We start from the raw sequence: 12450 nt of genomic DNA on the forward strand, positions 1-12450 counted from the left end.
AAGATGATATAGGGGACAACTGCTCTGGAAAAAAGAATAAGCCCAGAGGGTAAATGGGATCAGAAATAGCAGGGGTGGAGATGAGTGGCAGGATAAAGGGCAATTGTATGTAAAGCAGTCAAAATAGCCTTCCCTGAGATATTGAGCAAAGGTTTCAAGGAGAGAAAGGAGTTATCCACATAGCTATCTGGAAGAGTGCATGAGAGAAGAAACAAAATACACATCATATGAGCCCTTGCAAAGTATTTTAAGGACCAGTTTATACATTGAGTGACATAATGTGTGGTTACTTGTACCAGTCACTCCTCTTCCGAGCACTTCATATGTATTAACTTATGTAGGTCTCACCACAACCCAATGAGTTATGTATCTTATTTATCTCATTTTGCACGGAGAAGTTAAGCAACTTCCTTAGCATTACACAAATGGAACCTGAATTTGAACCTATGTAACAAGATCCCAGACCCCTCCAATATACGGCCTGTCCAGATAGGAAATTCTAGTCCACTGTTTCTCAGATTTTGGTGCAGAGTCCCCAGAGACCTGCCTCTTTAACAAGCTTTCCAGATTCGGATGTAGGTGGTCCATGCCCCACATTTTATCACTGATCTAATTCTTCCTCCACATGAATGCTTTCTAGATATTCTAAGTTAAATATCACACTCACATCCTATCCCCTGCCATACCCATTGTTTGCCAAACTGGAAAGATTTCCTTAGCTAGCTGAGGCATCTACGTGTTATACGTGCCCTCTCCATCTGAGTTCCATCTGAGTTCCATCCAGTCAGCAAGGCTTTGGGGTAAACAGCAGCGGTTAATGAAGAGGGAACAATTAGTATTTCCTGAGGGCCTTTTAGGTCCAGCTATTAAATGTGAGGGATTTACTATATTTTATCTTACTTTAACCTGTCTAACATTCATAAATATGTAGATATAGGTGTAAAGATTGATGCAGATGTCTACCTGTCTAGGAGATAGCAAGCATGCTTATTACCATTTCACAGATGAGAAAACTAAGTCTGGACAGGCTAAGCAAGCCGTACCTGTCTAACCCAACTCTGACTCCAAAGCCAGCCAGCCTTCGCTACCCACTCTATACATTCAGTCTCTAACCTCTGCCATTGTCTCACTCTGTAATTGAAAACTGAAGTCTAATCTCCCAGAAAAGTGTGATTTACTGTGTACTACCACTCTTAAGTGTCCATCATTTCTCTAAGTTGAAACACCTCCTATATTTATTTAAATAAGAGCCAAGCTTCTTCCATGCACACTAAAATTAGCTGAAAAGGACACAGAAAATATGTGCTTATAATGCTAAAAGCCAAATATTTTATCCCTTTATTTCTTTGTAGAAGATTATGGTCATTAATAATAATACAGAGCTTGCTTTATATAAAAAGGCTTTCTTTTGATTTCCCAAACAATAAATGTCAGTGTGCCTAACACAGCCATCTATTTTCTCTTCCACCCCAAACCTGAGTCGTGAGGGGAAAAACAGTTTTCAGGTCATGGGAATGTAGCAGAATCACATCCTTAATGACACCACAGGTGTCTTTATGGATTTGCCTCCTAGTTCAGGGCTCAGGTGTGACCCTCACTGAGGCCATGGAGGCTGCCATGAGGCTGGGACTGAGGCTTCTCCATATGCCATGCCACGCAGATGCCTCTGTGGGAAGAAGAGTGCAGTTCTACCCTTACCTGGTCACGGCCTCCCCTAAGTCATTTCTCTACAGGCACAAATTTGTAGAACACATACCTTAGAGAGCACCTTGCTCAAACTCCTCATTTTGGAGATGAGATAAAGGACTCTTAGAGAAAGAAAAGCAGCTTACCAGCACCAGGGCTGTTGGATGGAATGGCTGCGGGAAAGAAACACAGCCTTGGAGTTAGAAAGCTAGTGTCCAAGTCGCAGCTTCACTATTTGCTGGCTGTGTAGCCTTAGCAAATATTTAGCCTCTCAGACTCAGGATGGAAAATGTTACTGGAAGCATTTGCCTTGATTACTTCAGATTACTAGGGAAAAAAATTATGTGTGTAGATAACAACAGGTACTTTGAAGGTTAAAATTTTTATACAACATAAATCTTATTATTGAAACCTAGATCTTGATTTTCTCATTCAGTATCGATTTGGGCATGCAACTGAATATCTCTGCAGTTGTTAATCATAATAAAGGTTAAAACCTCCCACACTAGACTCTTAACAAATATCATGGCATGTGATTGACACTCAACAAAAGCCTAATGAATGGGTTTTATTATCTTCTTTTCATAGATGATGAAAATAAAGCAGAGACAGACCAAACTAACTTGTCCAAAGTCAAACCCAGCAAAGTCAGTCTGATACAAAGCCCACAATGTTACACAGCCACAATTTGAGGTCACCATAGCTGGCTTAAAGAACTGTATCATCTATGAAAAGAACATTTTCAGATACGAGAGTTTTATAAAGTGACTGGTTCTCTTTTCTGTTGCCTTTCTCATTGATTGGGAAAGGAAGAAGTCAGTGTAATCATAAGGACTTATGGGCCAGTGGGCCAGATGTGTAGAAACCACAGGCAGCTCCTGGATACAAACTAGATATAAAAGGTCACCTGTCTTATGTCCAATTATACAAAATAATAGCTTGACTGATGTGAATTCTTCACTGTTTTTAGAAATCTTCAGATCTAAGCTCATTGCAGCTGCCCACTTCCCTGTAAGCTTCCTACTTTCTTTCAGGTAATTTATTTATGACACTTGAACTGGCCTTGCCATCAATATATGCAAGTGTATAGTTGAGTGTCATCCTTCACTGTGTTTACTGCAACATGCCCTTGATTGTTAAAAATATCTTTTCCATCATTGAGCTAGTGGTGTCCAACCTTCTTAGAGTCTGTGACTCCTTATCATTTGTCTGATTAGTCTGTAGAGATAGCCTTCGAGATAATTAATGATATGATAAAGTATGGCAAAACTAGGAAGCCAATGCTGAGCCCACCTGATAGAGTATGAATCCATCACCCATTTAACTCTGCCATCTTTTACGTACAAGGCACTGTGCTAGGCATGCAGAATAAATTGTGTCATCAGCTGCATAGGTTCTAATCAGGGACTTGAACAAGAACACAACAGGACAAATTATTGACCCACATTTTTTTTTTAATCACAATAGAAGATAGAAAGAAGATGCTGTAAGCACTTAAAGCAGTTCCCTGGACTGGGAAGAATCAAAAAAGGATTTGAGCAGCATGTTTAGGAAGGAAACAGGAAGAGAGGAGATAGCAGCTGAGGTGGTGTGGTGTGAAGACAAAGGGAAGGGACATTTACAAATCTAACTGCACAAGTCCTCAGATTTTATGGTGTGGTATCTAGTCAATATGGTGTAGCAGACCAAAAGGCTTTGCAGTCAGGCACACATTAGTTCTAATTCTCACAAGTTACATAAACTTGGACAAGTCTCTAAATGTTCAGAATCTCAGTCCTTCATCTGTAAAAGGGAGACAATAATAAATACCTGAGAGTTATTTTTATGCTTAAATGAAATGACAGAAGCAGATGCACCAATGAATGCTGGTTCCCTTGCCCTCTGCTGTTTGACCAGAAAATAGATGTTTTAGCATAAAATAATAGTATTTTCTCTTTCATTCCTTTTTCTCCTTATAGCCTTGAGTTTTACAAAGACACATGGTGAAACAATATCAGAGTTGAAAGGAATCTTAAAGAAAAATAAACCATATTGTAGAAGAACTTTCGAGATCATCTCATCCAGTGGCCTCACATTTTAGGGTCAGAGGTTAAGAGGCTCCTCAGTCTCAGAAACATAATACCAGGATTGAAATGGCAAGACAGGGATGGGTGGGTCATAGGCCCCACTCCAGGTCTTTAGTTCGAGTCCAGAGGTTGCAGTTTCAAGCCCTTCCTAGCTCTGAAATGAAATGCGTGGATCATCTTAGTATCAGTACTTTGTGCTATGTGACACAGGTCATGCTACATAACCTCTCTGAGCTTCAATTGCCTCAAAAATTACCCAGGATGATTGCACGGATGGAATGAAATCAATGTAAGACTCTCATGTAAGTACCAGTCATGACGGAGTTCAGTAAAGAGCAGCTATTCAATTTTGATTTTCACAATTTAACAGACTAATAAATTGAAATAACTGATAGCAGAAGATATTTATTAAATGCTGCTTATGAAAAAGGTGCTGAGATGGGGACTCAAGCTTCTATGTAGGCATCAGTGTTCCTATTTCCAAGCTGAGGAGATTGAGGCTCATCTCAATACAGCAACATGCTGCAGATACCTGTGAGACTCTAAAATTCCACACTGCTACAGCTGCCAGTTAGTCAGAATAAAGTCCGGCTAGAAAGAGGTCTCCAAACAACCCTGTCAGTGTAAGCCATGCATTCTCACTTTCAAAATAGGAAAAAAAATATTAAAAACTGAGCTATTGAGAGAGCTCACCTAAATTAATCCCTCCAAAATATTAGACAGCAAATGTTCTGTAACTTTCCAGTTCTTCAGGATTTTTATTTTTCACATAGAACAATTGACAAAGTGGGCAAAGAACACAGGAGATGGCTCTTTTTAATATTTCATGGGCAAGGCGACAGTGACTCACCAACCCTACATCTGTGTCACCAGCAAAAGCCTGACAAAGTTGAGCAACAAATGAAGTTGTGTGCATGCTGGAGATAACCTTTATTATTATTATTTTTTGGTTTTGCCTCATCCTCTGATTTCCTCCAGCTATATTCTGCTTTCCCAGCTGTGCCAGGTAAGATCATGCTGACTGCCTACCTTTTGGCAAAGGCAAACACAGGCTTCCAAATGTTAAAAGTAAGGAGCAGAACGTTTATCCCAGAACTGCATTTGCAAGCCTGTCTGCCTGCTGCAAAACCGAGAAACCTGATGGCCTGTGTGGAGTCTCAATGGATAAATGGCCAGAAACAGATCTGTTCATTTTCCTATGTAAGCTTGCAGCCATGAGTTTCCACGAGGAGGAATGAAAGTCCAGCACCGCCAGCAGGCTAGGGGTCTTTTCTGCAAATGCTCCATCTGCACACTACTCTACATGCCACCCTGCAAATTAGCACAAAGATGGCAGATGGAAAAAAATGCTTAGAACAGGAAGAAAAAAGTGACATAATTCTGAACTTTATGTCTGAACTTCACAGTACCCTTCCTCCTAGGAACTGAGGAAGTGCAGGATGGCTGCCTTGGAGATCATTACTTGAATCTCCCTCTTCTGGGAGTCAGCCCCACTAAACTCCACAGAGCATGTTTAAGGATTGTACCCTTACCAAAGAAATATCCTCTCTGGGACAGAAAGGATACCCTGTAATCTCCAGCCTAACAACTGAAGCAAATTATTAAAACACTCATTAGAGAGGTGACAGGGTATGATGGGAAAAGTCCTTAACTTCAAGTCAAAAGGTGTGAACTGTGTTTCCAGGGCAGAAACTTAATAACCACATGACCCTTGGCAACTTCTCATTTCTCTGAGACTCCCTCAGTTTCTTTCTCAATAAAGTCCCCATAAATTGAGACTAGCTAAGAAGACCTATCATTTAATGAGCACCTATTCACTACATGTACTTAACATTAGTCCACTTAATTTAATCCTCACACAAATCCTTGGGGTAAGCATTTTTTTTCATTTTTAGAAATGCATAAAATAGAGGTCTAAATGGTGAAATAAATTGCTCAGTGTCACCTAACAACATAGGAATTAGAACTGAAATTTGAATTTGACCACAAAACCTGGGCTCCTTTCACTATGAATATGCCTGCTATATCCTCTCAGGACTATTACAAGTAGCAATAAAATAATATATATGGAATACATTTTGGAAATTTTAAAGTTACACACATATATATGTAAATCATATATATAGATAGATAGTTACAATTTTGGTAACAAATAATCTGGGTAAGTAGAAAAGGTATAATTGGGCATCCTTTCCTTAAAGAACCATAACCAAAAGGAATTAGCCTTCAATCTCCCTTCCATCCCCTTGTTCTGACCTTATTTTGAACATTTTTGTTTTCCCCACAAGTCCCCGGTCTCTCAGGCACGCATTCAGATGCATCCTGGCCAGCTCATCATCATGCAGACACACGGAACAGGCTGACAGAAGCAAGTGACCCCATCCTCTGCAAATGCTTGGTGCAGAAGGTACCTAAAGGGGCACCACCAAGCTCTTCCCTTCCCTCACTGTGTGTCACACCCCCACCCACTCCCAGGCATTCATCAGAATCACACACAAATGGGAGGGACTGTGAAGCAGGCAGCCAACTATAAATGCTGGATGCACAATTCAGGGACTTATAGCAGAGCCAGGAGATAGTAGTGAGTAGTTCATGAAGTCAATCAGAACAGAATCAATTGTTCTGAGCAGGGTAGGGATATGTGAGGGACGCTACCACATTTTAAAATACCAATAATGAAGGAAAGCTAGTGTAGGCACGGTGTTTCTGTGCAGAGAGGGTTAGTTTGTGTCCAGAAGGGACTGAGTTTACTTACTGCATAATCCAAAAGAAATACATGAGAATTTTGTTTTCCTATACTAACACAAAACATAAAGTCACTTGCCTGACATAAAAGAGCAGGAATAAAATGCTTAGAACAGTGTGTTAACGTATCAGAACTCCCAACTTTTCCTGTCTTCCTACCTCTCCTCAAATTCAAGACCCTCTGCCAATAAACGATACCTCAGGTCAGAGCTTCACAGACCTGAGGCTTGGCCTAAAATCTACGAGGGAATTGGCATCACTGAGAAACATTAATCTTCTATTCCAAGTCAAGCACCCATGATTGAAATCACGAATAGACAGCATTCAGAAAACATTTACTATAAAAGAGCTGTTTAAACTCCAAAGAAGAAAATAGCACATTACGGATTTATTTTTTTTTAAAAAGTCACTCTAAAGGTAGTATAAAATCACCTTTCTGAAAACCCGCTGTCTCCACGGTTACTATAGAAGAAAATTTACAACAGTTGCCATCAATCTCAAAACGAGCAGGTGCCAGGCACTATGCTAACCACGTTATTTCATTATCCTATTTCATTCTCCCAACTACCAGAAGATCTCGTTGTGCCCATTATAATCTCCAGTTCACATAGCAGATAACTCGCCTCAGTTCACATAGCAGAGCTGGAGTCAAAAACCAGGTAAATTCTCCTCCTCTGCCGGTAGCGAACCCGAGGACCTGCGGAGCAGAGCAGCAAAACGCAGGAGCGGCGGCGCCGCGCGGATCACAATTTCCCCACCAGGGTGTAGGGAAGACAGGCTGGGGACTCACTCTTAAAGGAAACGGCAGAAGTTTGCTTTGGTTCGTGATTTTCCTCTTTAACTCCCCTTCCTCATTCCCTCCATACTCAGAAGTGAGAGGGCCTGCGGCTCCATGAAGTCAGCTGCTCCCACTTGAGGGGCATCCTACCGCACCCAGGGCCACAAGCCCCGCTTCCTCCCGGGCTGCAGAGAGAGCTGTGGGTACCCTAGGAAGTCACCCGCACCCCCACCGCCTCACCGACACCCTCGGCAGGGGCATCTTTCGGAGAAAGCATGTCGGCGAGGAGGGGGCGAAGCTGCCACAGCCTTTGCCCAAGCGGACAGCCCCCGACTTGGGGCGGCGTGATGCACGCTGGGTCACACTGCCCTCTTCAATCCTCGCAGTCCACAGCAGCGCTCTGGAGAAACCAAGGCGGGGGACACCAAGGTAGCTCCCCTGAAGGGCTGGAAGTGGGGAGCAGCAACGCGAAGCTGTCTCCAAACTGCGTTAATTAGGCAAAGAAGGGGACCTAGACAGCTGGGTTCGAGTCCTGGCCACGGCACTAACTCACTAAGTGACCTATCCCAGCCGCTCCCTCGCTCTGTGCCTGTTTGCTTCTCTGGAATTTAAGAGGGTTGAACAATTTGTAAGAATCCTTCCACCCTGATATTCTGCGATAGGGGATTCCTCCGAGCTCTCAAGACAGCGCGAGACTCACCTTTCTTGGGAAGCTGAGCGGGCGCAGCGAAAGGGGCAGGGATGGGTGCAAATCGCCCAGCACCGCTTCTTCCCAAAACGGAGCCCCAGGGACCCTGACCCGGCCAGTCTTCCCCCAACGAGCCTCTTACTTTCCGCCGCACTTTCTTTTTCCCCCTTCGGGGCTCCTCCCCCGGCGCGGCGCGATTGGCGGCCGCCGCGATGCCCCGGCCCCGCCCACCGCCTAGGCTTCCAGGGGCGGCACCGAGGGCAGCCCCACCCATGGCGAGGAGGAGCCGCGCGGGGCAGGCCTGCGGGTGGTGGCGAGGCTGCGCTCCGCCGCTTCCGCGCCCGGCCGCCGCCGGGGCTGCCTGGGACGCGCAACGAAAGAAGGCGGGGTGTTGGTCCTGCAGCTTGGCACGCTGCCAGGCGCTCTGGGCAGATACGCCTCCCCGCTGTGCACAGAGACCCACACATGTGCTCATTGCAGGATTCTGGTCATCAGGCGAGATCGATGCCACGGTCTTTTCTTTCCGGCTCTGTGTATTTAGCCATCGTGCTGCACTGAGCCGTGAATCAATTCAGGCCACAGAACTCGCGAGTCCGTCCACCTTGTGCCAAGCATGGAGCGCGACAGGAAGAAAAACTCGATCTCGGTAGTCAGGAGCCTTTGCTCCACTACAAGTGACAGTCGAACAAACAGCTGATCATGACAGTAAGGCTGAATCTCTGTTTTCCACTGGTGTATGACTACTACCTAGTACAGTGCCTGGCACAAAGTAGGCATTCAATACATATATATTGAATGAATGGATGAATAAATAAAATAATAATCATAGAAGAAAAGAATCCCCAAAGAATTATTTGCTTTTCATTCTTTCCCATTCTTCCAGGTTTTTAGAAGTGCCCTCAGGTGCCCTCCTTCACTCTTGGTGGTGGTCTGTAAAATCATCTTGAGAAGCTTTATAATGCTTAAACTCCTTTGTTCAAGAACCGTCTGTTGTTCCCTGTTGGTAGTCCATAGGGACTTCTTATTGACTGACAAGGTCCTTCATCACTTGACCCCATTGCTGAGATTCCCTAATAAAGGCAATCTACCCAGTTGACTTGTCTCTTCACATATTCCTTGCCCACTACCACCTTTATTTTTCTTCCACTCTTAGAATTACCTAATTAAATATTTCTAATTTATTTATCCAAGAAATTGAGATCCAGGTAAAGCAACTGAGAAAAAAAGAGTTAAAAAAAGAAAAGGGTCTAGGTGAACTAGTAGGTGAAACTAGCAGGTGTCAGTCTCTATACAACTGCTAAGACTGACAACAGGGCAATACTCAGGCACTGTCTCTGCCTTCAAGGAGCTTAACTCCTCAAAGAAAAATGACAGTATAATCAAAGTTGTAGAAATGTTCATGTTATTTCATTTATTAATATCACTCATGAAAAGTAACCCTTACAAATTACTGCCTCTGGCTTTCTGGCACAAAATACATGCTCACAACATTATTACTGAACCCAAAGGAGAATAATCTGAAAGAATTTCTAAAGTTAGTTGTATGAAGCAGAAATAAAACTGTTCTTTGATTTATTATTCACTAAGCAGGCTATCAACTTTTTTTTATTGTCATTATATACTTCTCAAGCACTTGCATAGGAGCTTACAAAGTGGTGGGCACTTTGCATATATTAGCTTATTCAATTATCACAATAACCTATAGGCAATATTGTAATCTCCAGTTTATAGATGAGATTCAGAAAAGTTGTATCTTGCCTAAGGCTACAAGCCTACAAATAGAGAATGCAAGATGAGAACTGAGGAAGTCAGTTTTTTTGTTCTTAACCTATATAACACAGTCTCTTAGCTATCATGTAGTCTCATGTGCTTCCGAGAAGTCATGACTGTGTGTCAGGCACATGCTGGTGATCCAAAATTGAATCGATATAGTACTGGAAGTTGACAGGCTGCTCATAACTTCATGAGGATGGCAGGCATCTAGACCAATCATTTTAATATTATACATTATAATTTGAAGACAACATAAATGGTTGAGAATAAAAATTATTAGAAAACTAATGCTGTATATTCATACAATAAAATCTCTACTGTCATAATTAATATACTATGAAAATATGTCTACAAAGGAAAAGGCTTACAATGTAATTAATAAGGTTGTATAAAATTTATGGGAACATGGACAGCAGTAATTAAAAGGAAGGTGGAGAATTATAATGTGTTAAGAGTATGGGAGTGTAAATATACTTTTTCTTTTTTAAATTTGCTTTAATATCAAAACATTGTAACAAAAAAATATTTTAAACTCATTTACTAGGCAGTCAATGAACAATTGTCCCCTAAATGAATGAATGAATGAGGTTGCAAACTTACTGGTGTCAGTGCCTGACAGTGTTGGGTGTGTAGAAGATGCTCAATAAAATGTTTTTAAATTGATTAAAGTATTTGTAAAAGTGCTTATTACTCTCTTCTTCCCTTTGCTCCTGTCCTCCACCTCTGTTTTCAGGTTATCCTTAATCATTTTGCATTAGCTATAAGGGAGCCTCAAAATCTTGCTACTCCCTTGAAGCCAATCCAATCAGCCCTTTGTCCCTCACACACTGTAGCCAAGGTATCTAAGGATCTCCACTCTGCTAAATTCAATGGTCAATTCTTGGTCTTCATCTTACTTGACCTAGTAGCTTCATTATACACAGTTGGTAAGTTTCTCCTTCAAACTCCTTCTTACGTGACTTCTAGTCCATTGATTTATATTCTGCTCCTTCCCAGACTCTTTTTGGATCCTTTACGTCTTTATGATCTCTGAAGGTTAGAATGCCCCAGGATATGGCATATGTATAAACCCTCCCTAGGTGATCTTGTTCAGACACATAGCTTTCTCAAACATCTTTATGGAAATAACCTGCAAATTTAAAATTACAGTCCAAAGCCCAGACTCTGTTTACCCTGTTGCCTCCCTCACATCTCTTATTAGAGGCTTCTACACATTACTTATTCAAAACAAACTTCATTTGTGCCCCTCACCAATCCACCTCCTCCCCCAGTTTTCCCAGTTTTGTAAGAAACACCATCTTTTACCCATTTGCTTAAGCCAAAAAATTAGATTCCTCATTGATTCCTGGCTTTCCCTCATGGCTCATAGGCAATCCATTAGCAAACCTTCTGCTTCCTCTGCATTCAAATCACATCTCAAATCTGACACTATTTCTTTTCTCCACCACAAGCACCACAGTCCAAGTCACTGTCCTCTCCTCCCACACTGGTCCCCCTGCTTAAACTCCTACCTCCAGAGTCTTTTCTCACACTTCACAGTGATCCTCCTAAATGGAAATCAGAATAAATATGGACTAGTGATTGAGGGCAAAGGACCTTGGAGCCAGAATGCCTGGGTTCAAGTTCAAACTCTATAATGTATTAATATAACCCGATCAAGTTACTTCTTTGTGTCGCAGTTTCATTAGCGGCAAAATAATACTGCTACTAATAATAACATCTGCATCATAGGGTTGTTAAAAAATTAAATGAACTAATAATAAGTAAAATACTTAGAGCACAGACTGGCACATATAGAGCACTATGTAAATATTAGTCATTATTTTTACTTGTAATAACATGTCATATTCTGCTCTCAAAAATACAGTGATTTTTCATCATGTTTAGAAAAACATCCAGAGTCCTTACCATGACCTACAAGTCCCTACATGATTTGGCACTGAATTACTTGAAATCATCTACTGTGTGCTCCTTGCTATAGCCAAGCACACTTACATGTCCCCATGCCAAGGTTGCACTTACTGTTCCCTCTGCCTGGAATGCTCTTTCCTCACGGCTTGCTCCCTCACTTCATTCATATTCCTGCTCAACTGCCGCCTGCTCATTGAAGCCTTTCCTGACAACCCTATCAAATAGTACTCTTTTTTCTCTATCTTATGTTACATTTTAATATATTTGTTTATCAAATATCTTTTTCTAGATCATAAGCTCCGGGAGAGTAATATGATGTTTCCCTATCAAATAGATAGTGCTAACTTAATAAACATTTACTGAACTATGAACCCAGTCCAAACTCTCATGGTTAAATTGAGATCCAAAGATAATGACTGATTTTCTGCCCCTCTCCTTTGATTTCTATTTTGTAAGGCCAGAATAATTGGAAGAGAAGAAGTAAAACAATAAATAGCTTTCCTTGGCTGAGAGTAGGGTAAAGAAACTACAGTACAAAGATACTTTACTTTCAGTTTTTGGAAGGAAGGTGAAGAGCAGGACTGAGCCAGAAAGAAAAAAGGAGAAAAGCAAACCCATCATCTTCCATATCTTTTTATGTTCCCATCTTTTATACCTCTCAGTTCTTTTTCCTTCCATCCCACTGCCCCCCAGTAGCTGCTTTCTGGCTGTCTCTAACCCCCTTGCAGTACTCAACCATGCCTTTACCCCTGTCCCTGGACTGCCCCATGCTTCCAAGTCACTTCTCCCTCTTCCTCCTGATT

General features: G+C 41.9%; 1 protein-coding gene across 3 annotated transcripts in view; it reads right to left on the reverse strand.

Annotated features, from left to right (window-relative positions):
* Window positions 1–8319, reverse strand: part of IL1RAP (interleukin 1 receptor accessory protein) — a 126364-nt gene extending 118045 nt beyond the window's left edge. For 2 of the 3 annotated variants that reach the window (XM_073231913.1, XM_073231914.1), the window contains exon 1: window positions 7976–8319. In XM_073231913.1, coding sequence (XP_073088014.1) covers window positions 7976–8237 — 262 coding nt within the window. In that variant the 5' untranslated portion in view covers window positions 8238–8319. The remainder of the gene's footprint in view (window positions 1–7975) is intronic. The other variant, XM_037024179.2, reaches the window with a different exon arrangement.
* Between the last annotated feature and the right edge of the window lie 4131 nt (window positions 8320–12450).

Source organism: Manis javanica, chromosome 3 (genome assembly GCF_040802235.1).
Source record: "Manis javanica isolate MJ-LG chromosome 3, MJ_LKY, whole genome shotgun sequence".
Lineage (NCBI taxonomy): Eukaryota > Metazoa > Chordata > Mammalia > Pholidota > Manidae > Manis > Manis javanica.